The following is a 26,849-nucleotide window of genomic DNA, read 5'->3' on the forward strand; positions in this document are numbered from 1 at the left end:
ACAGAGGATGACAATGCCTGCATCTTCTTGCTTTTCCAGACCATCATGGTGCCCACCTTAAAATGAGGCCAAGAGGGAAAGTGACAGTTGCAGTATTACACGGCTGGAACCCAGGCCTCTTCGGGTTCCATGAGCGACCCTCCATGCCAAGTCCCACCCCTTCTTGTAATTCTTCCATCTTAAAAATTGTGCCTCAGATACACAGGGGACCACCCCACACATGTAATAAATACTCTTATCCACAGACACCAGAGGATGTGCCAAGGAAGTAGATTCTAGCCTGATCCCCACACTGCAGGCTGGGAAAGTGGGGACTACGTGAGAGACACAATGACATAGGACACACAAGTGCGCAAAGAAACACAGAACGTAAGGTCTGAATTCAGCTCTGCCTTCTAAAGCTTCAGACCCTAGTTCCATTTCCAGAGAGTGGTGGCTATGGCCTTTTTGGCTCATTGTGTCCAGTTAAGGAGATGACATGGGGGAGAAAGCTAAGGAGTCAACTGCCAAGAAGGGGCTCTGGATAGGTCTGACTGAACACATGGTCCCAGGGATTAGAATCTTGAAAGAGTGACCTCACTTCCTCTGTGATAGGCCCCAACTGAACTTAGAACTCTGGTAACCGGGCACCCAGATTCAAAAGACAACCTGCTCTCCAGCTCACTTGAGTGGAGACGTTCGAGAGAAGAAGATGTTCTCTTGCTGCCTTCCTCCCTTCAGGGTCTCTGGGCCCAGGCAAGCCCAGAGAGAGAGACTTTCAAATAATTGTAGACGTCGGCTCAGCCCGCTTTTCCGAGCCCTCTGGACATGTGGCAGGAGACACCAACAGGTAACACGAGGCAGCTCAGGGCAGCCCACTGGAGAGCAGGCAACAACTGTGATGTCACCTCAGCAGGCCCACACCTCTTGCCCCTCATTATGTGTGTCCCTGTGTGTGTGTTGGGGTGGGGGGCTGGTTGTCTATGTGTAGAGAAGGGGACAGAGGATGTGGGACACACCCTTCCTGGGCAGAAGGAAGCTGCCAGGTGTTGGAAGCCTGGCCCATCTTTCATGTTCACACCCCAGGTCATAGCAGGCAGGATGAGAAGCTGAGCACTGGGGACCAAGCTCAACTACCTCGATGTTAATCACGAGCTCTAGAGTTTCATCCGGCTACCTCCTTGCTCGATGTCTTTTCAGCTGCCCCTCTTTGCCTCAACTGGAGAGCAGGATTTCTAATGCGGGTGACCCCTTGTGGCAATGTCCCGGGAGGACCCTAATGTCTCTTGACCCCATGTCTATGGGGCACTGCATTTTCAGAGCTGCACCCAGGAGGTCATCGAAGAGCTGGTCTGGGACTTCAACTACAACGCCCTAGACAAGTGGCAGGTGCACCAGGCCACCCAGGATCAGTGCCGCTCTGAGGTGAGAATGGGAAGAGGGTTCCACACACCCAGGGCCCCCACACAAATATGGGGACAAACCTGGGGCCCTCCCATGGTGTTTCTATATGAGTGCCCCGCAGGCCCAACCACAAAGTCATCCCAGTATCCACACCTCCACCACCAGCTGTGGGAGAAGGTAGGAAGACACTCTTCCCATAGGTGGGAATGGTAGAGAATAGTGTTCATGTTTTTTGCAGTTTTGGGCGTGGGTTATTCTGTTTCATTCCGTTTTGTGTGACTTTTCCCACAGCCATGAGTGTCTTTGCATTTTGCTACTGTTTTGAGTATTTTCTTGACTCACCCCAGCCATCCTGTGTAGAACCCAGCTCCACTGTCCTTGGAGAACGTGTCCAAGGCCTTATGAATCCTCACCCCACACAGGGTGATTGAACATAAAAGGAACGGTGGGATGAAGCCATTCTATATGTTCCTCTGTAACGTATCACCTCTCAGAGCACATCGACTCATTGTATGTCCCCCGGGTCACAAGCTGTGTCCTCATATGTCTTTTTGGACCTCCGTATGGGAGGTTGTCTGCCACCGTGAATCAGCCTTTCAAGCACGGATTGGGTGCAAGGCCTCTGATGCCTCCTGGCCCAGGTAGTGGACTCTGTCTTTTCAGAGTTCAATCCAGGCCATCTTTGAGGAGCTGCTTGCTCCAAAGGCTCAGCTACTCCATCTCCCTTGACAAGCAGCAGGTGCCTCGGCCCACAACAGCATCCAATGCTGGTCTGGGGTGAGAACAGGTCCAGATTGATGTCCAATCTCAGGACCCACAGATGATCACGGCAAGGCCAGAACCCACACTAGAAACAACCGGCTCCCATGGGGCCTGCCGAGGAAGGTGGATTTCCCCTGAACCTTTCTCCCCACCTGAGGAACAGACCAGGCCGCAGCAGCCTAGGGAAATGCCATGCATTCCATGCTCTGGACAGTTCTCAGGCCCAATGTCTATGATCTCGAGCAGCGTTGGAGATGCTAAGCCTCTGCTTTCTCCTGTCTGTAGTAGGGATGTTGACTGATGACTCAAAGGCATACAGTTCTTAATAAAGCCTATTCAGAGAGAGAAAGGCTGTGGTGGCTCAGCTAACAAGATGTGTTGAAGTGACCAATGCTTTCTCATTTCACCCCTAAAGGCAATTGTACTTTCAAGCCTAGAGCCTTTTTCTGGGTGGGCCCTCAAGTCCCTTTTCTTGCACAAGTTCCCGAAGGGATAGGACTCTCTGGTCTGAGCACCAGACCCTGATCATCCTGGTGGTTCGTGGTGTTGAAGCTGACTCCATTGCCCCCCACACCCCCCTTCTCTACCTGGTGGGAAAAGGAATCATCCCTGTCCCTGGATGAGGCCCAGACGATGCTGAGGCTCCGAGAAGGCACAATGGAGCGTTTCGTACAGTCCCTGGTGCCATCCTTCCCAGATGGGAGCATCTCAACCACCTCAACGATCTTCTGCATGTACGAGATGTTCACTTCAGCCACACAGGTCCTGGGCCAGCAGTTCAATCGGTGAGTGCCCACCCCATGCACAGCACAGGGTGAGCCTCCCATCTACTGGGTGTACATCTCGGGAATGGCACTACCCCTCTCTGACCTTCCCTTTCCTCTTCTGAAAAGTGGGGTGGTTAAGAGGATGAACCTCATACAGTTACTGTAGGAAATCATGGGAGGAAACATGGCACGGGCTACTCTGGTGCTTGGCTCTGTAGAAAGGGCTCCTGGACGTGCTGGGCATCTTCTTGCTTAATAGTTCTCTCTCTCCGGTCAAGAAGCTCTCAAGTGCAACCCTCACAGGCCGGTGGCCCTTCTGGGTTGACGAAAGGAAATGCAAAGCAGGCAGTTTCTCTATGTGCAAAGGACTTCTGAGATTCCATCTAGATGGTTCTGGTAGTTGTCCTTTGTGTGAGCAGCTCAGGGGCACACTGGGAGCAGGCAGACCAGCCCACGGGCCACTCAGGATTTGGAAAGTGCGGGCTGGGAAGTAGTCGTTCAAGAATGTATATTAAGCACCTAGGAATGTGAATGGAGAGAGGAGATACAGTGTCTGGGTCTCAGTTCTAGTCAGAGGGTCAGATAGGCACTCTGCACATCCTAAGTACGCATGTCCAATGGTTGTTAGATGTGACATCTTCGTAGCCTCCTCTAGCTTTGAAAGGATCCACCGAGAGCTGGATCATAGGACAGATGAAATGATCAAGTAAAACTGGGACAGGGGTTTGGGTCCAGAAGCAGGGCTGGCTGCCTCCACAGAGCAGGGTGGGGGACTACAGGGGTGGTGGCTGGGGAGGGATTTGCCGAACCAGGGATCTCACCGATCTCTTGATTTCCAGTGGGTGGGCTTCATCTGGGGGGCTTCATGTGAAGGAGCAAATGAGTCAAAGAAGGCTGTGGAGGGGGTCCCGGGCCCTCTGGGCGGCAGAGCACAGTCTGGGCTCAGTGGGTGCCTGAAACACCCATCCCTTTGACAGTCCCAACTTGCTCTGCCTGCCCCTCCCTGCTGGCCACCCCAACCGGGGCCAAGAACCGAGGGTGTGCTGAGCCGACCACTCACAAATCTGCCTCCAACCTGAGCCTTGATACTGGTGTGCATGGAGGATAGAGTAGATCAGGCCCATGGCCAGGTAGAGGAGAGGAGAAGTGGAAAAACCAGACTCATTCAGGTTTTCTGGAGGACCAGGCCTCCCACTACGAGGGCAGCTAGAGAGGGGTTGGAAGGGGGCTGGGGCCATCCTCTGGGACCCATACAGAAAGAACGGTGCTGTGGGAGTAGCATGTGCAATGCAAGGCCAGGCCTCTGACTCTGTTCCACATATGACTCTCCCCAGCACCCTGTCTCCCTTCTTGGGTACCTGGCCTGACCAGAATTTGCAGGCTATCTATCAGTCCCTGGGCCGTGACCGTGTCGAGATCAAGGTGGCCTATGTGCATGGGGCCATGGTTCTGAAGTGGCATGCCTGGGACCTGACAAACCATGTCCCCCTTCTCCTGATGCAGCGGGAACTTCTGGCGCTCACTGAGGCAGAGGTGGAGGGTAAGGGGGATGGCAAGCTGGGAAGGCTAACTGGGATGCGGTTCATGGGCTGGGTATTCCTTTCAAGGCCATGGGGTCTGTCCTGGTTTTGCAAAGGCATCCGGAAAGTCAGTGATGTGGATGAACCTTTCTGTGTCTCCTGCCCCAGTGCCAGCTCCAGGGCTCCTTCCAGCGGCAGAGCCAGGAACAGGGCCTCCTATAGAGCTAGAGGCGACCCCGGCTCTGTGTCAACTGTCACCTGCGGTGTCAGAGCCAGCCTCCCCTCCGTCAGCTGTTCCAGAACTGCAACCCGTGCTCCCATCTTCTGCATGTGTGCCGGGTGCTGAGCAGCAGTCAGCTGGACCACCCTTTTTGCTGGAAAGTTTCACTCAGGCAACAGCCACAGAGCCCACCGCGGCCCCAGAGGCTTCCTGCCACCGCTGTGTCACCCCAAAGAACCAGCTGGGTGAGGAGAAGCCCGACCTCCTGGACTTCCCTCCCAGGCTGGTGGCAGAGCAGCTCACGTATATGGATGCGGTGAGCAGCTGGGCTCTCAGGGTGGGCCAGGGGCAGGCCGTCCTTCTGCTCTCACCTGCCCCACACCTGCCTTTCCCTGATGTGGACTCCTATGGTCTGGGACCAAATCTCAGCTCCACCACTTCCCAACCCTGTCAGCCCATCAAGGCGCTTAGCCCCAAGCTTTCACTGTCCAGCTGCGGACTGTAGCGAGAGACCCTGATAAGCACTGATACGGAGGTACTAGGGAGAAGAAATGAGCCAGAATGGAGAGACCAATGGGCAGGCCCTGGTCCCGTGGGTGGAGGAGGGCAGCTCCCTGTGTTCAGTCAAGTCCATGGGTCACCCACTCATGTGCCTTGGAGGATGAGTACCCTCAGCATTGATTAGGCATCTGATGTGTCCATGAGGACAGGGCAGACGGAAGAACGTGTGGTTGCATCTCCCGTGTGAGAATGTGCATCTGAAAGGGGGGGAAGGACCAGGGGGATGACCAGTTGGAGGGGAGGGGAAGAAGCCCCCTTGGGTTGGACCACCTTGCAGTGCCACCTGGAGCTGGGAGTTCCTGAGCATGATCAGGGTGCCAATGCCCTCCTTCCTTCCCTTGCTCTGTTTGCTCCTGGGTCATTGTGTACTGGGTTCCCTCAGGGAAAAACAATGGAATGAAATCCACGGTCTCCAACCAGGCTCAGGCCAGATTCTCAGCTCCCTGAGGTCCAGCTCTGACCTGTGACCCCTACGTAGGACATGAGTCTTGCATGGGAAATGGCTGGGTGAACCAAGGTCCGCCTGTTCTCTAGGAGCTGTTCAAGAAGCTGCTGCCCCATCAGTGCCTGGGCTCCGTCTGGTCCAAGCGCAACAAGCCTGGCAATGAGCACCTGGCACCCACAGTCCGGGCCACTGTCGCCCAGTTCAACGGTGTGGCCAAGTGTGTCATAACCACCTGCCTTGGCAACCCGAGCATGACAGCCCGGGACAGAGCCATGGTGGTGGAGCACTGGATCAAGGTGGCCAAGGTATGCAACGGGAAGCCCAGCCGAGGTGCTCTCCTGAGTCTCGGGCACTGCTCTTCCCTTGATCAGGTCTCAGGGTGGAAGGCCCTGGTCTTTGCCCTAGGGACTGTGCAGTCCCTAGGCTCTTCCGTCCAGGGACATGCTGACCTCGCCTTGCATGGCCCCATGCTAGGATGCTCGGTTTCTGCCTGGCTCCTTCCTTGGAGTGAGGGAAAATCCTCCTCCTCCTCTGGGCCTCACGTGTGCCCTTCGGCAGGTCCCTGGACAGCGGCTTCCTCCAGCAGGAGCGCTTTCCCCTGAGGGGGACTGAAGCTTGAGAGCCAATAAGGTGCTGGCTCCCCAAGTGACAGCCCATTCTCTTCCCTCCCCAGGCCTGTCAAACCCTGAGGAACTACTCCTCCTTACATGCCATCCTCTCGGCTCTGCAGAGTGTCTCCATTCACCGTCTCGAGAACACGTGGGGGAAGGTTTCCAGGTGAGTAGGCCTCTCTCCATGGAGGGACCAGGATGGACGAGGGAGCTCCCAGAGGCTTATCCTCTTCCCCCTCAGGCAGCTTGGACCTTCTGGGAGGCGGCAAACCCCGACCACAAGACCTGGGCTGGTGGGTGCGTCTCTCAGCCTTCCTGGTGAAGAGGCCACCATGCCTCCCGCTTTAGAAATCACTTTTGCCAAATGTCCCACACGGGGCTGAGCTGCATTAAATCTCTTCACGTGTTTCCTTGACAGCCACTAAGCTCTCTGCCCATTTGAACCCCAAATTGACCCAAACAGTGTTTCTCAATGAATATGGGAAGGGAGGCCCAGGACGAGCCACATGAGAGCTCCCTCCCATGTCCTACAAAGACCTTAGTGCTCAGAGGATCCCAGAAGAAACCCTCAACCAGGCAGGTTGACAATCTGGGGTTCTCAAAGAAAAGGCACTCGCACTCAACCCTGCCACATTATTCGTCCATTGATCGTGCCTCCCTCGCCTCTCTTCAGGAAGCCATTGAGGATCTTTCAAAAGCTGTGCAGCAAGGACACCGCACAGGGCAGGAACCTGCTCATCAAGGTAGCCTGGAAGGTGCAGGTCTGGAAAGAGATGAGGGGTGGGAGGGAACAGGGTCCTGAGTGGATGAAGTTGGGAATGGTCTGAAGCATTCCTTGGGGAGGGGAAGCCTTTGGCATGAATGTGGCGACAGCCTAGGTGAGGATGCCGTTGGCGGCGAGGGGGCAAGCAGGTGGTGTCCAAGCAGACTCCCTAGCCTAGACACCCTCTCTCTCTGTGTCGACAGCTGGTCCAGGTGGGGGCCTCTACAAACCTGGAGAGCCCAGAGGACAGACCTGTGCTCAGTGATGGGGTTGGGCTGGGTTGAGGGCCACAACAATGATGAGAGTAATAGGACCCTGAGTCCTCAGGAGACCATGGGAGATAGGTGGAGTTGTCACGTTTCCCGATGAGAAAACAGGCTCGGGGAGGCCAGGCTGCAAGGTCAAGTTCACACATGGAGTGAATGTTGGAGTGAGATTGTTCTGGCATCACTCACGGCCTGCTTCTGGATAATGGGGCCTCAGGATCAGTATGAATTAGGTCAGATGTCTAGGTTCTGACGTCCAAGATGGTGGGGGCAAGTGGCCTGAGGGTATCATGGTCTCAAGGAACTTGTCCTTGGCCCTGCAGGAACGACCATCCAATAGATTTGCCACCCTGGTGATGGCCCTCCGGGGAGCCCAGAAGAGGATGCAGAAGAAGGTGAGTGTGCCTGAGGCCCAGGGCCTCCAAAGTCAGAGGAGGAGGAGGGCTCCTCCCTGAGGGCTGGAAGCCTCCCAAAAAGGAAAGATCAGGAAGGGGGGGGCCTTCCCACTCCAGCTGCAGCTCCTGGGGCCACAGCTTCTACAATTCTTATTTCAAAAGAACCAGGAGGAGGGTCCAGAAAGGTCCATAGAGAATGGGTTTTGCGGGTGGGGAGGGACCGACCTAGTGCTCCATTCCCTGGCATTTTTGAAAAGCAGGCCCTGAAGGTGATGAGGAGGAGTCTGATGTTCTGGGAGGTGGAGGGGAAAGGGAACCCGTGGGGCGAGGCTGCTAAGGGTCCTAGGCTGCTCCACGTGAGCCCATGGGGTGGGCTAGGAGGCTGGAGCGTTTTCAGTGGAGGGTCCCTGTGGACACCAGCGAGCAGGGACTCATCCCAACCCTCCCCCTCATGACACAGGGTGTCGTGCCTTTCCTTGGCACTTTCCTCACCGAGCTGGTGATGTTAGATACCGCCATGGAGGACTATCTGGAGGTGGGTGAGCCTGAGCATTGTGGGGGAGGGACCAGAATCCGGAGGTTTGGGAGCAGAGCGCCCCTGTACTGAGCCCTGAGCTCTCAGGACTCGGCAAACCTCCCGTCATGACAGCCTCACGGCTACCCTGTGAGCCTGGGGGCTGTTGCCCATCTCAGGGATGAGCGAGGTGAGGTTGCAGTTAGGCCACGGCTCCCGGTGCCGAAGACTGGTGAAGCAGCAGAGCTTCCTGAAGGCAAAGCTGCATGAGGTCTGTGTGAGTGGACCTCAGCCTCCCCCGGTGAGTTTGCCCGTGGGGGGAGAATGAAGTCAGGACCCTCCACGTCAGCAAGCACCTCCGTAGCCGCAGCAGCCCCTTCCTGCCTGAGGCTTCGGCCTCCCCTACTGTCTTCCGAGAGGGTGGTGCTGCAGGGTCCCGACCTGTAGCCAGTCCATCTGCCCCATGTCCTCCTTTCTCTGGACCCCAGAGCCTGGCCTAGACCCAGGCCCACTATCTGTGTATGCACGGCCCCCTCACGGGTCCTGGCCATGGTGCAGCATGAGAAGGGATGGGAATCAAGTGCTCCTAAGAACCAGGGGCCTCATTCTGATGGACTTTGTCTGCATTCCAGGGGAATGAGATCAACCACCAGAAAAGAAATAAGGTGAGCATATGTGGCGCTTCCCGCAGGGAAGGGTAGGGAGTGGGCCTCAGAGATGTCCCTGGGAAGAACATTGCTTGGCTCCATGCCCTCCACCTCACATTTCCTGGGATCCCTTGAGAAGAAAGCAGTGCAAGTCTCATCCTGTTAGGAGATGGGGACAGAGCATGGCATCCAGGAGAACTTCCCGGAGGAGGGGCTACTGATACTCACCTCTGAGAACAGGTGGAGACCAGATGAATCTCTAGGCAGGAGGGTGGCCATGTGTGCCAGGACCTGGGATGGGTCCCCGGTCCTGCTCCTCAACCCTCACCAGACCCTGCAGCTCCCCGCCCCCCCATGCTCCCTATGCATCCTGTGCTTCTCTCTCTGCTCAGGAATACCAAGTCATGACGGACATCATGCTGCTCCAGGTGGCTGCCGAGAATTATACCCTAGAGCCCGACGATCCTTTTTGGGCCTGGTTCCAGGCTATGGAGCCGCTCAGCGAGGCTGAGAGGTGAGGCCCATCAGGAGCTGGGTCGGTGAGGTTCGGGGTGGACTCTTTCTGCTGGCCACTCCTGGGATCCTCCTTCCCTGGGCAGCCTCAGGCCTTGTTCCTGGGGCGCCTGACTCCAGCTGTGGGCAAACACTGGCAGGGACTCTTGAATGGAAGCTCCTGGGCAACTCACAGGTGTCCCTCTGTCCTTAGCTACACCCTGTCCTGCCAGCTGGAGCCGCGGTCCTAGCTGCTCAGCAGCACTCAAGAAGGAGAAGAACTGGCCGCAGTCAACCTCAGGGCTGTGCAAGTGTCCAGTGGCCCTGCAGGGATTCCTCAGCAGCTGCATCCTTACGCCCATTTACTCCACACCCCTTCCCCCCATCTATTTCCTTATGTAGGGGCACCATTTAGTTGTTTTAAATAGTACCGTGATAGATTTGCATGTTAGGAGATTAAAGCCCTTGTTTTGTTTTAGAGCCCATGTGTGTGGTTTGGGTCTTTTACTTCCTGCAGTAATGGAAAACTTGCACAGACTCTCATATTCGTTCCTGACCTAGGAAATCTTCCAGAGTCATCAGCTACTGTATGTGGGAGGAAGGAGAAGTGCCAGCCCTTCTCCCTAGCCACTGGAGGGCACCCCAAAATCCCCCTTACTCAGAGCACGGGTCCATTTCAGTCAATGAATTTGGGCAAAGAGCAGAGACAGCCCCTCAGAACTCCTGAGATTTAGAGGTTGCAGGGACTTTCCCAGGAATAGCAACAACCACTGAAAGTGGGAGTCTTTAAGACTTCTCTGCCCCAGAACTCCTTCCTGCCCCAGGACTGGGGTTGCCTTTCTCCACTCTAAGGCCAGGAAGACTGTGTCCTGCTTCTTCCATTGAGATGCTTTTTTAGTTTTGTGTTTGGTTTTGGAACTTGTCGTATTGTAGTTCAATCTCTGGAACTGCATCAGCACCTAGTGGGGAAAAACACGGAAGGAGATCAAATCCTGCGTGTGAAGGGGACAAAGCCAGAGGAAGATAATTTGCAGATGGACTCAGGGCAGGCACGACTTTCCAGCCTCAGTCTCCCCGTTGGCCGTTTACCAAGTTTGGAATCTTTCTGGGATTCTTGTCAATGATCTCTGGATTCCCTTTCCTGCTTGTTTTGTGTGTTGGGAAAAGATGGGAGGGGTGCCTTAAAGGGCACACCTGAGCCTGGTTCCATGAACATCTATGCTGACCTAGGAGCCAGGATTTCCAGCCTTCGTGCATCTCCTTATGTGGTTCTTCTGAAGCAGCAGTTCCCTCCAGGCCCCAGGCTCTGGGTCAGATGCACAATAGCTACTGTTCCCTGGCTGGTATCTGATGGATCAGGGATGGGTTCTCTCTTGCCAGGATAATGGGAATTTTTTTTTTAATTTTTTAATTATGTTTTGTTATTCCCCATACAGTACATCATTAGTTTTTGATGTAGTGTTCCATGATTCATTGTTTGCCTATAACACCCAGTGCTCCATGCAATACGTGCCCTCCTTAATACCCAGCACCGGCCTAGCCCAATCCCCCACCCCCTCCCCTCTGAAACCCTCAGTTTGTTTCCCAGAGTCCATAGGGGAAGACTTTTTTAAACAAACCCAATTTGATGAGTTTTGACACATGTATATACCCATGATAATGAACATAGTCATCATTCTCAAAAACTTCCCTGATGCCCTTACAATCCTTCCCTCCCCCAACCGTCCCGTCACCAGGTAATCACTGGTCTATTTTCTGTCTGTCTGTCTGTCTGTTTGTTGGTTTATTTTTATGCAAGGGTGCTCTTTATTTTTTTATTTAAATCCAATTAATTAACATATACTGTATTATTTGTTTCAGAGGTAGAGGCCAGTGATTCATCAGTCTCATATAATACACAGTGCTCTTTACATCACGTGCCCTCCTTAATGCCCAGCACCCGGTTACCCAATCCCCCACCACCTCCCCTCCAGCACCCCTCAGTTTGTTTCCTATGATTAAGAGCCTCTTATGGCCTGTCTCCCTCTCTCTCATCTTGTTGTATTTTTCCTCTCTTCCCCTATGATCCTCTGTTTTGTTTCTTTAATTCCACGTATGCATGAGATCATATGATAATTGTCTTTCTCTGATTAATATATTTTGCTTAGCGTAATCCCTCCAGTTCCATCTACATCATTGCAAATGGCAAGATTTCATTTTTTGATGGCTGAGTAGTATTCCATTATACATACCACGTATATATATTCCATTCCATATATACCACATCTTCTTTATCCATTCATCTGTCAATGGACATCTGGGCTCTTTCCATAGTTTGGCTGGTGTGGACATTGCTGCTATAAACATTGGGATGCAGGTGCCCCTTCGGGTCACTATATTTGTATCTTTGGGATAAATACCTAGTAGTGCAATTGCTGGGTCATAGGGAAGTTCTGTTTTTAACTTTTTGAGGAACCTCCAAATTCTTCCCCAGAATTAGGTACCAGTTTCCATTCCCTCCAACAGGGCAAGAGGGTTCCCCTTTCTCCTCATCCTTGCCAACATCTGTCATTTCCTGACTTGTTAATGAGGTGGTATCTCATTATGATTTTGATTTGTATTTCCCAAGTGATATTTAACATTTTTCATGTGTCTGTTGTCCATTTGTATGTTTTCTTTGGAGAATGTCTATTCGTGTCTTCTGCCCATTTCTTGCTTGGATTATTTATTCTTTGGGTGTTGAATTTGAGAAGTTCTTTATAGATTTTGGATATTAGCCCTTTATCTGATTAAGACATTTGCAAATATCTTCTCCCATTCCGTGGGCTGCCTCTTAGTTTTTTTGACTGTTTCCTTGGCTGTGCAGAAGCTTTTTATCTTGATGAAGTCCCACAAGTTCATTTTTTCTTTTGTTTCCCTTGCCTTTGGAGATGTGTCATGAAAAAGGTTGCTGTCCTAGAGGTTGCTGCCTATGCTCTCCTCTAGGATTCTGATGGATTCCTGTTTCACATCGAGGTCTTTCATCCATTTGGAGTTTATCTTTGTGTATGGTGTGAGAGAGTGGTCAAGTTTCATTCTTTTGCATGTAGCTGTCCAATTTTCCCAACACCGTTTGTTGAAGAGAGTGTCTTTTTTCCATTGGGTATTCAGTCCTGCTTTGTGGAAGATAAATTGACCATAGAGTCGAGGGTCCACTTCTGGATTCTCTGTTCTGTTCCATTGATCTATGTGTCTGTTTTTGTGCCGGTACCATACTGTCTTGATGATTACAGCTTTGTAATATTGCTTGAAGTCTGGAATCATGATGCCTCCAGCTTTGGATTTCTTTTTCAATATTACTTTTGCTATTTGGGGTCTTTTCTGGTTCCATACAAGTTTTAGGATTGTTTGCTCTGGGTCTATGGAAAATGCTGATGGTATTTTGATAGGGATTGTGTTGAATGTGTAGATTGCTTTGGGTAACATAGACATTTTAACAATATTTGTTCTTCCAATCCATGAGCATGGAATGTTTTTCCATTTCTTTGTGTCTTCCTCGATTTCTTTCATAAGGTTCTATAATTTTCAGAGTACAGACCCTTTACCTCTTTGGTTCTGTTTATTCCTAGGTAATTTAATGGGTTTTTTGGGCAACTGTAAATGGGATCGATGCCTTCTCTTTCATCTACCTCATTCTTAGTGTATCAAAATGCAACTGACTTCTGTGCACTGATTTTATATCCTGCCACTTTGCTGAATTCCTGTATGAGTCCTAGCAATTTTGGGGTGGAGTCTTTGGGACTTTCTCCATAGAGTACCTTTTTTTTTTTTTTTTAAGATTTTATTTATTTTATTCGACAGAGATAGAGACAGCCAGCGAGAGAGGGAACACAAGCAGGGGGAGTGGGAGAGGAAGAAGCAGGCTCTTAGTGGAGGAGCCTGACGTGGGGCTCGATCCCGTAACGCCGGGATCACGCCCTGAGCCGAAGGCAGACGCTTTAACCACTGTGCCACCCAGGCGCCCCCATAGAGTACCTTTTTTGACTTCTTCTTTGCCAGTTTGGATGTCTTTTCTTTCTGTTGTCTGATTGCTGAGGCGAGGACTTCCAGTACTATGTGGAACAACAGCAGTGAGAGTGGACAGCCTTGTCATGTTCCTGACCTTACGGGAAAAGCTCTCAGATTTTCACCATTGAGGATGATATTTGCCATGGGTTTTTCATATGTGGCTTTTATGATGCTGAGGCATGTTCCCTCTATCCCTACACAGCAGAGAGTTTTTATCAAGAAAAGATTTTGTATTTTCTTAAATGCTTTTTCTGCATCAATTGAGAGGATCGTATGGTTCTTGACCTTTCTTTTATTAATGTGGTGTATCACATTGATTGATTTGCAGATGTTGAACCATCCTTGCAGCCCAGGAACAAATCCTAAATGGTCACGGTGAATTATCCTTTTAATGTACTGTTGGATCCTATTAGCTAGTATGTTGGTGAGAATTTTTGCATCGATGTTCATCAGGAATATTGGTCTGTAATTCTCCTTTTTGGTGGGGTCTTTGGTTTGGGGATCAAGGTAGTGCTGGCCTCATAGAAAGAGTTTGGAAGTTTTCCTTCCATTTCTATTTTTTGAAACAGCTTCAGGAGAATAAGTTATTAATGCTTCTTTATATGTTTGGTTTCTGCTGGTAGGCCATCTGGTCCTGGACTCTTGTTTGTTGGGAGATTCTTAATTACTGCTTCAATTTCTTTGCTGATTATGGGTCTGTTCAGGTTTTCTATTTCTTCCTGTTTCAGTTTTGGTAGTTTATATGTTTCTGGGAATGCATCCATTTCTTCCAGATTGCCAAGTTTGTTGGCACATAATTGCTCATAATATGTTCTTATAATTGTTTGTATTTCTTCAGTGTTGGTTGTGATCTCTCCTCTTTCGTTTGTGATTTTGAGTCCTTTCTCTTTTCTTTTGGATAAGTCTGGCTAGGGTTTATCAATCTTATTCTTTCAAAGAATGAGCTCCTAGTTTTGTTGATCTGTTCTACTGTTCTTTTGATTTCTATATCATTGATTTCTGTTCTAATCTTTGTTATTTCTCTTCTCCTGCTGGCTTTAGGCTTTATTTGCTGGGTTTTTTCCCCATCTCCTTTAGGAGTAAGGTTAGGATGTGTATTTGAGAATTTTCTTGTTTCTTGAGAAAGATCGGTATTGCTATATACTTCCCTCTTAGGACTACCTTTGCTGCATTCCAAAGGTTCTGAACTGTCGTGTTTTCATTTTCATTTGCTTCCATTTTTTTTTTTAATTCTTTAATTTTCTGCTTGGCGCCTTCATTCTTCAGTAAGATGTTCTTTAAGCTGGGGCGCCTGGGTGGCACAGCGGTTAAGCGTCTGCCTTCGGCTCAGGGTGTGATCCCGGCGTTATGGGATCGAGCCCCACATCAGGCTCCTCCGCTATGAGCCTGCTTCTTCCTCTCCCACTCCCCCTGGTTGTGTTCCCTCTCTCGCTGGCTGTCTCTGTCTCTGTCGAATAAATAAATAAAATCTTAAAAAAAAAAAAAAAAGATGTTCTTTAAGCTCCATGTATTTGTGGTCTTCCAAATTTTTTCTTATGGTTGACTTTAAGTTTTACAGCATTGTGGGGGCGCCTGGGTGGCACAGCTGTTAAGCGTCTGCCTTCGGCTCAGGGCGTGATCCCGGCGTTATGGGATCGAGCCCCACATCACGCTCCTCCACTATGAGCCTGCTTCTTCCTCTCCCACTCCCCCTGCTTGTGTTCCCTCTCTCGCTGGCTGTCTCTGTCTCTGTCGAATAAATAAATAAAATCTTAAGAAAAAAGAAAAAAAAAGTTTTACATTATTGTGGTTTGAAAATATGTAGGGAACCATCCCAGTCTTTTGGTACCTGTTGAGACTTGATTTGTGACCCAGTATGTGATCTATTCTGGAGAATGTTCCATGTGCACTTGAGGAGAATGTGCATTCTGCTCCTTTAGGATGAAGTGCTCTGAATATATCTCTAAAGTCCATCTGGTCCAGTGTGTCATCCAAAGCCCTTGTTTTTTGATGCAAAGAGTGAGATCTTGTTGATTGTTGATCTTCTGCTTAGATCATCTGTCCATTGCTCTTTGCAAACTGAAGGGTAAGAAATCAGAGAAAGACAAACCTTATGAGACTCTTGACTCTGGGAAACAACCTGAGGGTTGCGGAAGGGGAGTTGGGTGGGCGGATGGGGTAACTGGGTGATGGACATTAAGGAGGGCACGTGATGTAATGAGCACTGGGTATTATATGCAACTGATGAATCACTAAACTTCACCTCTGAAACATATACTATACATTAATTAAAAAAAAAAAGCAGGTAGATAGAGCAATGGAACAGAAGAGAGAGCCCCCAAATAAATTCACACATACGTGGATAAATGATCTTTGATGAGGGTGCCAAGAGTACACAATGAGGAAAGGATAGTCTCTTTAACAATCAACAGAATGAAAAGGCAGTCTATAGAATGGGAGAATCCAATTGCAAACCTTGTATCAGAAAAGAGACTAGGGGCCCTGGGTGGCTCAGCTGATTAAGCATCCAACTCTTGATTTCAGCTTAGGGCATGATCTCAGGGTTATGAGTTCAAGCCCTGCTTTGGGCTCCATACTCATTTTGGATTCTGCTTGAGATTCTCTACCTTGTCCTATGCCCCACCTACTACTTGCTCACTCTCTCTCTAAAAAATAAAATCTTTAAAAAATAAAGAAGAGGCTAATATCCAAAATATATAAGAAACTGCTACTAATCATTAAAATAAAAGTGTTTAATCCAGGGGCGCCTGAATAACTCAGTTGGTTAAGCATCTGCTTTCTGCTCAGGTGATGATCCCGGAGTCTTGGAATCAAGTCCCACATCAGGCTCCCTGCTCAGCAGAGTCTGCTTCTCCCTCTGACCCTCCCTTCTCTTGTGCTTTCTCTCTCTCTCTCAAAATAAATGAATCTTTTAAGAAAGTGTTTAACCCAACATAAAAATGGGCTAAATATTTCAATAGACATTTTTCCAATGAAGAAATACAAATGGCTGACAGACATATGAAAAGCAGCTCAGCATCATTAATCATCAGAGAAATCCAAATCAAAGGACAATATGTCACCTGTTAGGATGGTTTATATATATGTTGGTAAGAAAATGGAAATTAGAACATTCATATACTGTTAGTGAGAATGTAAAATGGTACAGCCATTATGGAAAACAGTACTGAGTTTCCTCAGATAATTGCAAATAGAACCACCATATGATCCAGTAATCACATATCTAGGGATACATCCAAAGGAAATGAAATCAGTAGATGACCCTAGTATTTGTTATGATAGTCACCAACTCCTGTGTCGTGTTGAATTCAGAGGAAATAATTTTATCTTCCATCACTATTATGTTAACTATAAACTGTAAGTGTCCTTCATCAAGTTGACAAAGTCTTTCTTAATTCTTATTTTGCTGAGAGTTTTTAAAATCTTGAATGTATGTTGAATTGTCCTAAATGCTTTTTCTGTATCTGCTGAAATGATCAAGATTCTTCTTCTTCAGTCCATTGACTTGGGAATTACTGTATCAGTTTCCCATTGCTGTAACCAATTACCACAAATGTATTGCCTTCAAACCTCATAAATATAGTGTCTTACACTTCTGCAGGTTAGAGTCTCATATGGGCCTCATTGGACTAAAATAAATACGTCTGTAGGGTGTTCCTTTTTGGAGGCGCTGGGAGAGAATCTGGTTCCCGGCTTTTTCTAGCTTCTAGAGGTTGTCTACACTCCCTGCTTAGTTGCCCCTTCCACCTCTAATGCCAGCAATAGCTGACTGACTGCCCCACATCCTAGTGGACTCTTCTGCTGCACTTCCACTTTTAATGACCTTGTGACCACTTGGATAATCCAGGATCATCTCCTGATTTTAATGTGAGCTGATTGGCAACCTAATTCCATCTGCAACTTTAATTCCCCTTCCCCATGTAAGGCAACATGTGGGCAGATTCCAAGGATTAGAACATGGACATTTGTGGGGGGCATCATTCTGCTAGAGATGGTACCCAGAGCTGAGTGTCAAGGAGCAGGGACATATATGAATGCAGGAGCCCATCTCCCCATGGTGCCTAGGGAGAGAATAAGAGGGTCTTAGGGTTGCCCCTTTCTGGAATCTCAGGGAGCAGAGCTCTTGAGCATCTATACACGACCTGTGCCCCTCTCATTGTGCTCCTCACTTTCTGCACAGATGAGAGCTGAACTTTTCTGGGTGGAAGATTTGTGGGGGGCCCCTCATTCAGCTCTGGTCCACTCCCTCATTCACCCAACTCACTGTTCTACTTGTCCCTCCCCCGTGCCAGGGTCTGTGGTCCAGGTGGGGTTGACTCAGCCACCCTCAGTGTCCAAGGGCCAAGGAGAGATGGCCACCAACACGTGCACTAGGGGAGCAGCTCAGCTTCAGCAACACCTGGGCTTTGCTGCCAAACTCCTGACCCCCAGATTTGCAATTGCCTCTCAGAAGAGCTTCCTGGGCTCCAGGTCAGGCAGCCAGGCTTCTTGATCTCTGGGCTTCAGCCTGGAAAAGAGGCTGATTATTACTGCTTAGTGTGGGACAGCAGCTTGATGCCTACATTGTCCTCAAGGCCCACAGGGAAGTGAGATAAAAACCTGTTGGCTGTCTGTACCTTCTCACTGTCCAGAGTTATTGCTGTCATTTTGTGGGCAAGTGGCTGCTGCTGAGTTCTGGAGTAGTGTAATGGGGGCCGTCCTTTCTCCTCTGGTTCTCTGATACTGTGTGGTTGATGCGCCCCCATTTCTAAGATCCTGGGTATGGTTTGCTGACCCAGCTGTCCACAATTTCTGGAGCTTTTGGTCAGATCACTCAGTCCTGCACTGGAAGTATTGGTGTGGATTATTATGTTAGTGACTGGAACCAGCTTTGCTCTGGGAAAAAAATGCAGAGTCCCTCTTCTTCCCTTGAAAGTTCTGCTTCCCTCCAATTTCCTGATACTATATGTGTACACCCAAACAACAGACCCAATCAACCCTTGGGTCCAGTATCAGGCAGAGGTTAACTGGCGTGTGCCAAAGAGGGCTGGGTGGTCCCTCCCATTCCTCAGAGTGGAGCACCCACAAGATGTGCTTAGCTCTCTCTCCCTGTCCTTGAGGCCTTCCCTATTTTGTCCCCCAATCAGGAATGATGGAGAGAGAGCAACACAGGATGAGGTGAAGGGGATCCCCCTGACTCAGTGGAAAGTGGGTTGGTCTTGGCTGATCTGTCATGGTCTTTGGTCCTTCTGCTGTTCTTTTTTTTTTTTTTTTTTTAAAGATTTTATTTATTTATTTGAGAGAGAGATAGGCAGCGAGAGAGGGAACACAAGCAGGGGGAGTGGGAGAGGAAGAAGCAGGCTCCCAGCAGAGGAGCCCGATGTGGGACTCGATCCCGGAACGCCGGGATCACGCCCTGAGCCGAAGGCAGACGCTTAACGACTGCGCTACCCAGGGGCCCCTTCTGCTGTTCTGAATCTGGAACAAGTTCTCTCTGAGGTTGGGTTCCCTCTGGATCCCCCTCTACAGTGATCTACAATGGAGGAAGAAGCTGTGGAGGTCACTTCACTGAGTGCAAGGCTGTGGAAGAGGCTGCAGTCTTAAGAGGAGGCTCCTGGGCAGTGAAGAGACCCCACTCTGGGAGGAGGGGATAGTGGACAGGTGGATGGGCATGCAACTCTCTCTCCAAGGTCCCCTTCTGTATGTACATCTGGCCCTAACACAGCAGGAGGAGTTGTGGGCCTGTCTTGCCACAAACCCCTGGGGTACATCAGCTGTGGGAGGCCATCAAGGGGAGGGGAAGGATCTGCATGACTTCCCTGTCCTCCCTTTGAGTGGGGCAAGTAGGTAAAATCGACTTTGGGCCCCGCGGGAAGCAGAATTCGAAGGGTCTTTCCATCACAGCCTCGTCCTCTTTCCTCCCCACTCCTCTCACTCTCTGCTCAGGTGATTTGTTGACAGTGGATCAGGGGAGGCCCTGCCACTTCCTTCTTATAGACATCATATGACCTCAGACTCACCATCCCTGTGTCTCTTTCCATTTCAGGGCCCTGGGCACAGTCTACACCGTCTCGGGAATCTCAGTGTCGGGGTCTCCTGGACAGAGAGGTGCTGTGTCTCGCACTGGGCTCGCAGTGCGTCATTGGACTTTGGCACAGGATGAATGCTGTCCTCAAAACTGTGACCCTCTGAAGCCCCCGCACTTAGCTTCCTCTGGTGTTCTGGTGATGCATGCTGCTTCAGTTAGTTGTGAAAAGTCCTATTCAACGGAAAACTGAGTATATTTAGAGTGATGTGTTCATTGAATAGATCGATGTAAGAAGTGACCTCTAAGGATTCATGTGTGAGTTCTTTTCTCTAGGAAATTGTCTTGATGACTCATCCCATGTCTTCCGTGACTGTAGGATTAACCATGCTTTTTTGCCTCAATTTGGACAAGTCACTTAACTCCTTTGCAGGTAGGCTGCATGCAGAGGTGACCAAACTTATTTTACAAGTTTGGACTAAATGAACAAATGCATTGACTGCTTAGGACATGTGGAAGACCCCTGAGGGTGGGTCTTTGGAAAAACCCTGAGAGACCGTGGTCAACCTGGCCGGGAGGGCAGTGACACCGCAGTGCTACTATGTATCCTACATCCTCTAGACTCCAGGAGAGACATCCAGCTGTAGCCACCCATGTTTTAAGAAAAAGTGGCAGGGAAAAAGACAAAATGTCAGACACAAAAGAAAGAACTGAGAAAATAATGCCCATAACATAGGATGACTGGGGTTGACTGTGACAATGGAGAGAGACAGCTGTGACAAGACAAGGATCTCAGAGCTGCAGAGAGGCGCATGCCTCTCTGAGTGATCATGATTTGCTCAGAGGACATGACCCAGTAATGTGAGACTAGGCTGTCAGTAGGCCACCAACCAACATTTAGTGAAGGGTAGCATGACAGATACATCCCAAGATCTTACATGAATACAACTTTTCTCTCTCCTCACAAATGCCCCCTTGAGGAATGACTGTTAGTCCTGTTTTCGACATGAGGAGACATCTCCTAGAAATGTTTTTTGATCCTGCTGTGTGTCATGTGGTGTGAATGGCAGAGCGAGGCATGGTGCAGGCCATGCAGATTCAGATCCTGCACCCTCCCCACTGCAACGTGTTGTCCTCACTGCACTGTCTCTGGAGAATCTCTGTCCCGTTCACCAGGTGCAAGGAGGTATGTGCAGGATTACTGGTAAGAACTTCACATTCTCTCCCTCCATGGATCCTAATTATTCTTGGGAAGATATACATAAAATAACCACACAATAAAAAGGTCAACTAATAGGAGATCCCTGAAAAAGATGACCTGGGCACAGCTCTAGTCAGGGAGATTTTGGGAGGTTCTCTGGAAGAGGGGCTGACTGAACCCCTATCTGAGGAATGCATTCAGGGTAACTTGGGGTGCAGCCTGGGTAGTGGCTGGAGTGGGCAGTGGAGGAGGAGGTGATGCCTGCAGAAAGAACATCATATGGATGGAATCAGGAGGCGATGAGGAAAGTTTGAGGACGAGGCAATGGGAGGTCAATGTGACTGGAGCTGTTTCGCAGTCAACAGACAACTCGTAACCAACCAAGCAAACCGCATGCTGCCTAGACACAGCTCAGTGCGGTCAACTCAAAGCCACAGTAATGCTGTCGTGAGGCTCAGACTTCCACTGTGACATGAGGCCCAGCGAGAAGCTGAGTCCTTCCCAACCCGTCTGCTGCACACACGTCAGTGTGATGTACGTGTCTGGAGTGGTCTCCAGGCAAACAGGATGATGAAAATCAGCTACTTCCTCTTGACTGCTCTAGCGAGGCCTTGGGCAATTTGGAGCAATTTTACATGTATTTTTTTTTTTTATTTTTTTTTAAAGATTTTATTTATTTGACAGAGAGAGAGACAGCGAGAGAGGGAACACAAGCAGGAGGAGTGGGAGAGGAAGAAGCAGGCCTCCCGCCAAGCAGGGAGCCCGATGCGGGGCTCGATCCCAGGCCCCTGGGATAATGACCTGAGCCGAAGGCAGACGCTTAACGACTGAGCCCCCCCACCCCCCGGTGCCTGTACATATATTTTAAAGATACAGTGTGGATTTAGAATGATAGGCAGCTTTACACCATATCTTGGAATCTCTGTATATCTTCATGTTTTCTTTCTGTATAGTACAAGACTTATCAAGATAAGTAAAATATACATGGCCAAAGATAATTGATTTTATTCCCAAATAACTTTCTCTATGACTGTGAAGATGAATTAAGTAAATTTACAAGTTCAAGAAATCATACATATATTAAATATCCAAACTCTACCATTACAAAATTGTGCATATGATAAGCTTTAGTTTTTTTTTAAGTTGGAGGAAGAATATAACAACAAAGCCCTGTTTAATGACCTAAATTCAACCTGAGGATCTGGTTGGTCACTATTATCCAGAGGTGCCACGTCATATTATTCAGTATACGATTTTAAGAAAATTCTTTTATTTTTTTAAAATTTAATTCCTCTTAAAGTGACGCTCTATTTTGAAGTTGAGTTTCATGTCTGTGACCTAACAGTGTGCACACAACTGCATGAGGAGTCTCTCTGAGACACAGTTTACGTTGAACTGTGATTCCTGCAAACACCTGAGGATAATCAGTCATGGACTGTGGCTTGAGTATGAGTATGATGCGGTGAGTGACTTTAGTGCAAATGGCAGCTTAAAGACCTCCAAAAATTCTCTCCTCAAAAAAAAATCAATGAGGAAACTGGCAAAAATTGCCACCAACATCTTAAGAACTCTGGAAATAAACTCAAACTTGCAGCAGTAGAGGGAATGTTGATACTGGTGGAAGAGGGAGGAAAAAAAACAGGTGAGTCTCAGTCAGAACCATGAGTTTTGTGCTGTTTTAACATGGCCTAGTCCCATCCCCTGCCCTGTGGCTGCAGAGCAGTTCAGAAAACTAAAGCCCATGTTCACAGTGAAAGACAGCAATGCGGCAGCCACTGGAGAGAACAGAATGGGTCCGGAGCTCCCTCAAAACCTCATTTCTAGAGAATTACCACTAATGGGTCTGAGGGATGTCTGCAAGACCCTACTTGTTTGACTGTTTGTGTTTAATCTCACTTGGAGCTTGCCCAGAACAAAAAGCCTTTTCCCAGCATAATTGTCAAAAAAGAAATTATAGGCAGTTGCTTAACTTGTGGGTGGTTGGTTAAAGTGATAGATATTAGTTGGAGCAAACAATAGAGTAATAGAAAGCTTACAAGGACCACCAAAAAATGAGATTTCCATGAGGGGATCTGAAAAGTTCTGACTTATTCTTACGAATCTAGAACACTGTAAGCATACCCAGGAGAGACCCTAGAAGGCCCTTAGCTCTCCCCCTGCCTGACCTGGATGTTCTGCACAAGCAACAATGAAGGTTTTCAGCTACCAGCTGAATTTTGAAGATACGATTCAACATGCTCACGAAGCCCTTCGACAAAGACTGAATGACTTAGTTCTAGGCTGTTCGTGAGATCTCTCTCCGGCCAATAGCTGACCGCCATAGAGCTGAGCAGGGACTACAGTGGTCACACGTGACAAAGAATACAGACTTTGGAGAATTAGTTCATTAAAGTCACTAATGAGAAAGCAATGACAAAAAATAGCAAAGCCAACAAATCCTAGGGAAGAGTGAGAATCCGATTTCTAGAGTTGTCATATGATATTATTTTAAATAACCAATTTACAGTCCCCCTCCCCAGTAACAAGATACCTGCAGGGAAACCAGAAGTCTGACTGTGCAGAAAAAAGTTGGCATACCAGGGCCAAGTGTGCTTTCCTATGACAGGCCTGCTTGTCAGACTGACCCTGTCTGAAGTCTGGGAACTTGGAATCAAGAGGGTCCCCACCATTCTCTGGTAAGTGTGGCTTGCTGTGCCTAGACTGTTGGTGCAAACCCTGTGGTTTATGCAGCACATATCTTTGCTGATAGAACTCTGAAATTCAGGTATGTGCGAGGCAGAGGGTGCCTAAATGACCAGTTCCCACTAAAAACCTCTGAGTACAAAGTCTCTAATGAGCTTTCCTGGAAGATGTTTCACACTTTATTGCTGGAGGAATGAAGTGTACCTTTGTGATGCCACTGGAGCAGTTCTCTTGAAAGCTTGTGGCTGGTTTTCTCTGAACCTCCCATGCACCTTTCCCTTTGCTTATTTTGCTTAGTGTGCTTTCACTGTAATAAATCACAACTATCAGGATGGCTATATACTGAGTTCAGTTAGTCTTTCTAGAGGGACGGATGTTGGAGGTGCTCTTGGGCTGTCCCCCACACATAAGCTGATATACAAGGAGAAAAAAGCAATGAATACACACTGTCCCTAAGCAAAGTCCAGACACTGGACTTACGAGACAGATACTTTGTATCAGCTCTTTTAAGTATATGTAAAGAATTAAGGGAAATGATATTTAAAGAACTAAAACATAGTATGAGACTTATATCTCTCCAAGTAGAGAATAACAATAAAAAAGATGTGAATTATAAAAGAGAAACAGATATTCTGGAGTTGAAAAGTATAGTAACAACTGAAAATGTCACTAAAGGGGCTTGTATTCACTTCCTAGGACCGCTGTAAGAAATTACTACACTCTACATGGGCTAAAACAATAGAAATTTACTCTTTCACACATCTGAAGGCTGGAAATCTGAAGTCAAGCTATAACTTAGGCTCTGTTTCCTATTGAAAGAGCTAGAGAACTATCTTTCCTTGCCCCTTGCTATCTTTTGGTAGTTTCTGGAAATTCATGGCTTTCCTTGGATTGCATCTGCATCACTCTAAACCCTGCCTCTGTCATCACATGGTGGCTTTCTCCCCTCTGTGTCTGTGTGTCCAAACCTCCCTGCTCTTATAAGGACAGCAGCCATTCAATCAGGGCACACTCTAATCCAGTGTAACCTTATCTTGATTATATCTGCAAAGACCTTATTTCCAAATAAGGATACTTTCACAGGTACTGTGGGGTACAACTTTAATGTATAATTTGGGGAGACACAAAGCCACAACAAAGCTGAACAACAGATTTGAGCAGGAAAAAGACAAAAATTTGAAGATAGATTAATAGAGATCCAGTCTGATGAACAGTGAGTTAAAAAATATGGATGGGAGAAAAAAATAGCAGAGCCTCGCGGACCTGTATAATACAATAAGCATGCCAACATATGCACAAAGAAAAGTCCCCAGAAAAATAAAAGACAGGGAATGAAATATAAAATAAGTAAAAGATAAATTAAATAAAAGAGAGGGACAGTGAAGGTATGTGAAGGAACAATAGCCAAAATCTCACCAAATTTCATGAGAAACATTAATAAAAATATTCAAGAAGTTCAAAAAAGTCCAAGCAGGATAAACCCACCTCATAATAAAATTGTTCAAGGCCAAAGACAAAGAGAAAATCATGAAAGCAACTAATCATTCACAAAGGCTCCTCAATTTTATGGCTAATTTTCATCAGAAACCAGAGGCCAGAAGGCAGTGGGATGACATGAAAAGTGCCAACAGACAGAAACTGTCAGCCAAGAGCTCTGCATCTAGCAGATGTCTTTCAGTAATAAAGGAGACATTGAGACATTCCCAGATAGCATCTGAGAGAACCCACTGCTTTCACAAGGCCTACAAAGAAATACTAAGGGTCCTTCAAGCTGAAATGAAAAGACAACAGAGTAACTTAAATCTACATGAAGAAATAAAGAGTTGCATAGGTTAATATACAAGAAAGTGTAAATATATAAGTATGTATATGTTGGCTAATGAATTTAAATAAAAAATATAAAAGTATGTAAGATGTGTATAATTGTAAACTATGTATTATTTTCTCCTGATTTAAAAGGCACCACCTGAAGTCAATATTATAAACATGCTGACGAGCACACAGTGTATAAAGATATAATTTGTATGACCATGGCAATAAGGGGAGGGTGTGCATTGAATCTACATGAAGGTAGTTTCTATATGCCATGGAAATTAATCTGGTATTAATCCAATTAGAATGTTATAATTTAAGGTGTTAATTATAATCTGAGGGAAGCTACTAAGAACATAACCCAGAATATATAGCAAAAGAAGCACCATGGAAATGTATTCGGTACGCTAGAACATAACATAAAAAACCGGTAATGGAGGACTATTAGAAAAGAGATGACATACACAGCCAAAAAACCAAACCAAAACAAAAAACAGATACCAATGCTAGCTGATTAGTAATTAAATATTCATGGATTATATACTCCAATTCAGAGGCAGATATTGGCAGAATGGATTAAAAAAAACCCTATAATCTCCATTTGCTGCCTATGAGGGAGTCACGCTTTAAGTCTAAGACAGAGAGGTTGAAAATAAAAGGAAAATAAATGCTAAGCAAGTAGTAACCAAAAGAGAACGAGACTGGCTTTGATAATATAAGACAAACTTTTATGACATTTTTCTTCTAGAAAAAAAAAGGACATTTTATAATGACAAAAGGGCCCATCCTTCGAGATTATGAACGTTTTACAAGAGAACTCCAAAATACATAAAACAAACTGACAAAAATGAAGAGAAACAGACCCCTCAACAATAACAATTGGAGACTTCAATATTCAACTTCCAATAGTGAAAAGTCATTTCTTGTGATGCTCACAGGGTGGGAGGAGTAGGGGCTGAGATCCATTTTTCATGGTGCAGGTACTGAAATTTAGAGATTAAGTGACTTTCTCAGAGTTGCAGCTCAACTGCAACTGAATGATGGTTCTGAGTCAGGGGATACAGACGGTTCCCTGGAGATAGAGATCCCTGATCACCTGAATACGAGATCAGGTCCTGGACACCTGAATTGAGCCCTTTCCTCACTCCCTTGCTCATATCCTCTTGCCCCAAGGTTTCTGCAGGCAGACACCTGGTATGTCAAGGAGGTGCCTGCATCAAGAGGATGGCTCAAATCCTGACCCAACTCCTGGCTCTGTGTTTCAATCCCTGACTCAAAATACATTGTCTTTCCTCCAAATGAAGAACAACCCCTGATGGAGTGGGGGGATCTGAGCATGTCTCCATCTCCCCTCACTTGCCCCCAGCACTTGATTCTATCTGCTGTCTTTCAGTGAGACTCCCTGGTGGTCAGGTGATCACCCTGAATGACCAGTAGTCTGCTTGCCTCCCAACTGGCTCAGAACCCAGGACATTCTAAACCAACTGCCCACGTGACAGTTGCCCAAAGAACTAGCTTCGTCTTCAACTGACCAAACTTGGATGATGAGCAGTTCATTAACTAGGAGAGGGGTCTGCCAGGCTGGACTTTTGTGGCTTAGTGGATGAAATCTACACACCTCCAGTGTCTCCCTGACTATCTGACCCACCCTCAGAGCAGCCACTACGGAAGGCATGGCTGAGAGCAGGAAGTAGCCACACTGGCCCTTGAGTATGCACCTTCCCTGCTCACTCCTTCCTTTCCAACATCCAGTGTCTTTTGTACAAACTACAGTCCTT

At 47.8% G+C, this 26,849-nt stretch overlaps 2 protein-coding genes across 18 annotated transcripts in view; one reads left to right on the plus strand and one right to left on the minus strand.

Moving 5' to 3' along the window:
* LOC125281409 (ral guanine nucleotide dissociation stimulator-like) overlaps positions 1 to 9,826 on the plus strand; it is a 123,657-nt gene extending 113,831 nt beyond the window's left edge. For both annotated transcript variants that reach the window (XM_057312747.1, XM_057312748.1), the window contains 11 exons: positions 1,300 to 1,404; positions 2,746 to 2,930; positions 4,247 to 4,452; positions 4,601 to 4,968; positions 5,748 to 5,963; positions 6,332 to 6,435; positions 6,943 to 7,012; positions 7,622 to 7,693; positions 8,154 to 8,872; positions 9,247 to 9,368; positions 9,561 to 9,826. In XM_057312747.1, coding sequence (XP_057168730.1) covers positions 2,779 to 2,930; positions 4,247 to 4,452; positions 4,601 to 4,968; positions 5,748 to 5,963; positions 6,332 to 6,435; positions 6,943 to 7,012; positions 7,622 to 7,693; positions 8,154 to 8,300 — 1,335 coding nt within the window. In that variant the 5' untranslated portion in view covers positions 1,300 to 1,404; positions 2,746 to 2,778 and the 3' untranslated portion in view covers positions 8,301 to 8,872; positions 9,247 to 9,368; positions 9,561 to 9,826. The remainder of the gene's footprint in view (positions 1 to 1,299; positions 1,405 to 2,745; positions 2,931 to 4,246; positions 4,453 to 4,600; positions 4,969 to 5,747; positions 5,964 to 6,331; positions 6,436 to 6,942; positions 7,013 to 7,621; positions 7,694 to 8,153; positions 8,873 to 9,246; positions 9,369 to 9,560) is intronic.
* Positions 1 to 26,849, minus strand: part of LOC125281391 (focal adhesion kinase 1-like) — a 353,460-nt gene that overhangs the window by 255,225 nt on the left and 71,386 nt on the right. For 12 of the 16 annotated variants that reach the window (XM_057312771.1, XM_057312783.1, XM_057312782.1 and 9 more), the window contains 2 exons: positions 15,201 to 15,430; positions 9,815 to 10,305 (listed from right to left, as the gene is read on the minus strand). The exons of 1 other annotated variant lie outside the window; for it this stretch is intronic. The gene's annotated coding sequence lies outside the window, so the exon portion shown is untranslated. Of the gene's footprint in view, positions 1 to 9,814; positions 10,306 to 13,373; positions 15,431 to 26,849 lie in introns of those variants that run through there. 3 more of the 16 variants (XM_057312769.1, XM_057312779.1, XM_057312785.1) reach the window with 2 other exon arrangements.

The sequence above is a fragment of the Ursus arctos genome, unplaced genomic scaffold (assembly GCF_023065955.2).
Source record: "Ursus arctos isolate Adak ecotype North America unplaced genomic scaffold, UrsArc2.0 scaffold_16, whole genome shotgun sequence".
NCBI lineage: Eukaryota > Metazoa > Chordata > Mammalia > Carnivora > Ursidae > Ursus > Ursus arctos.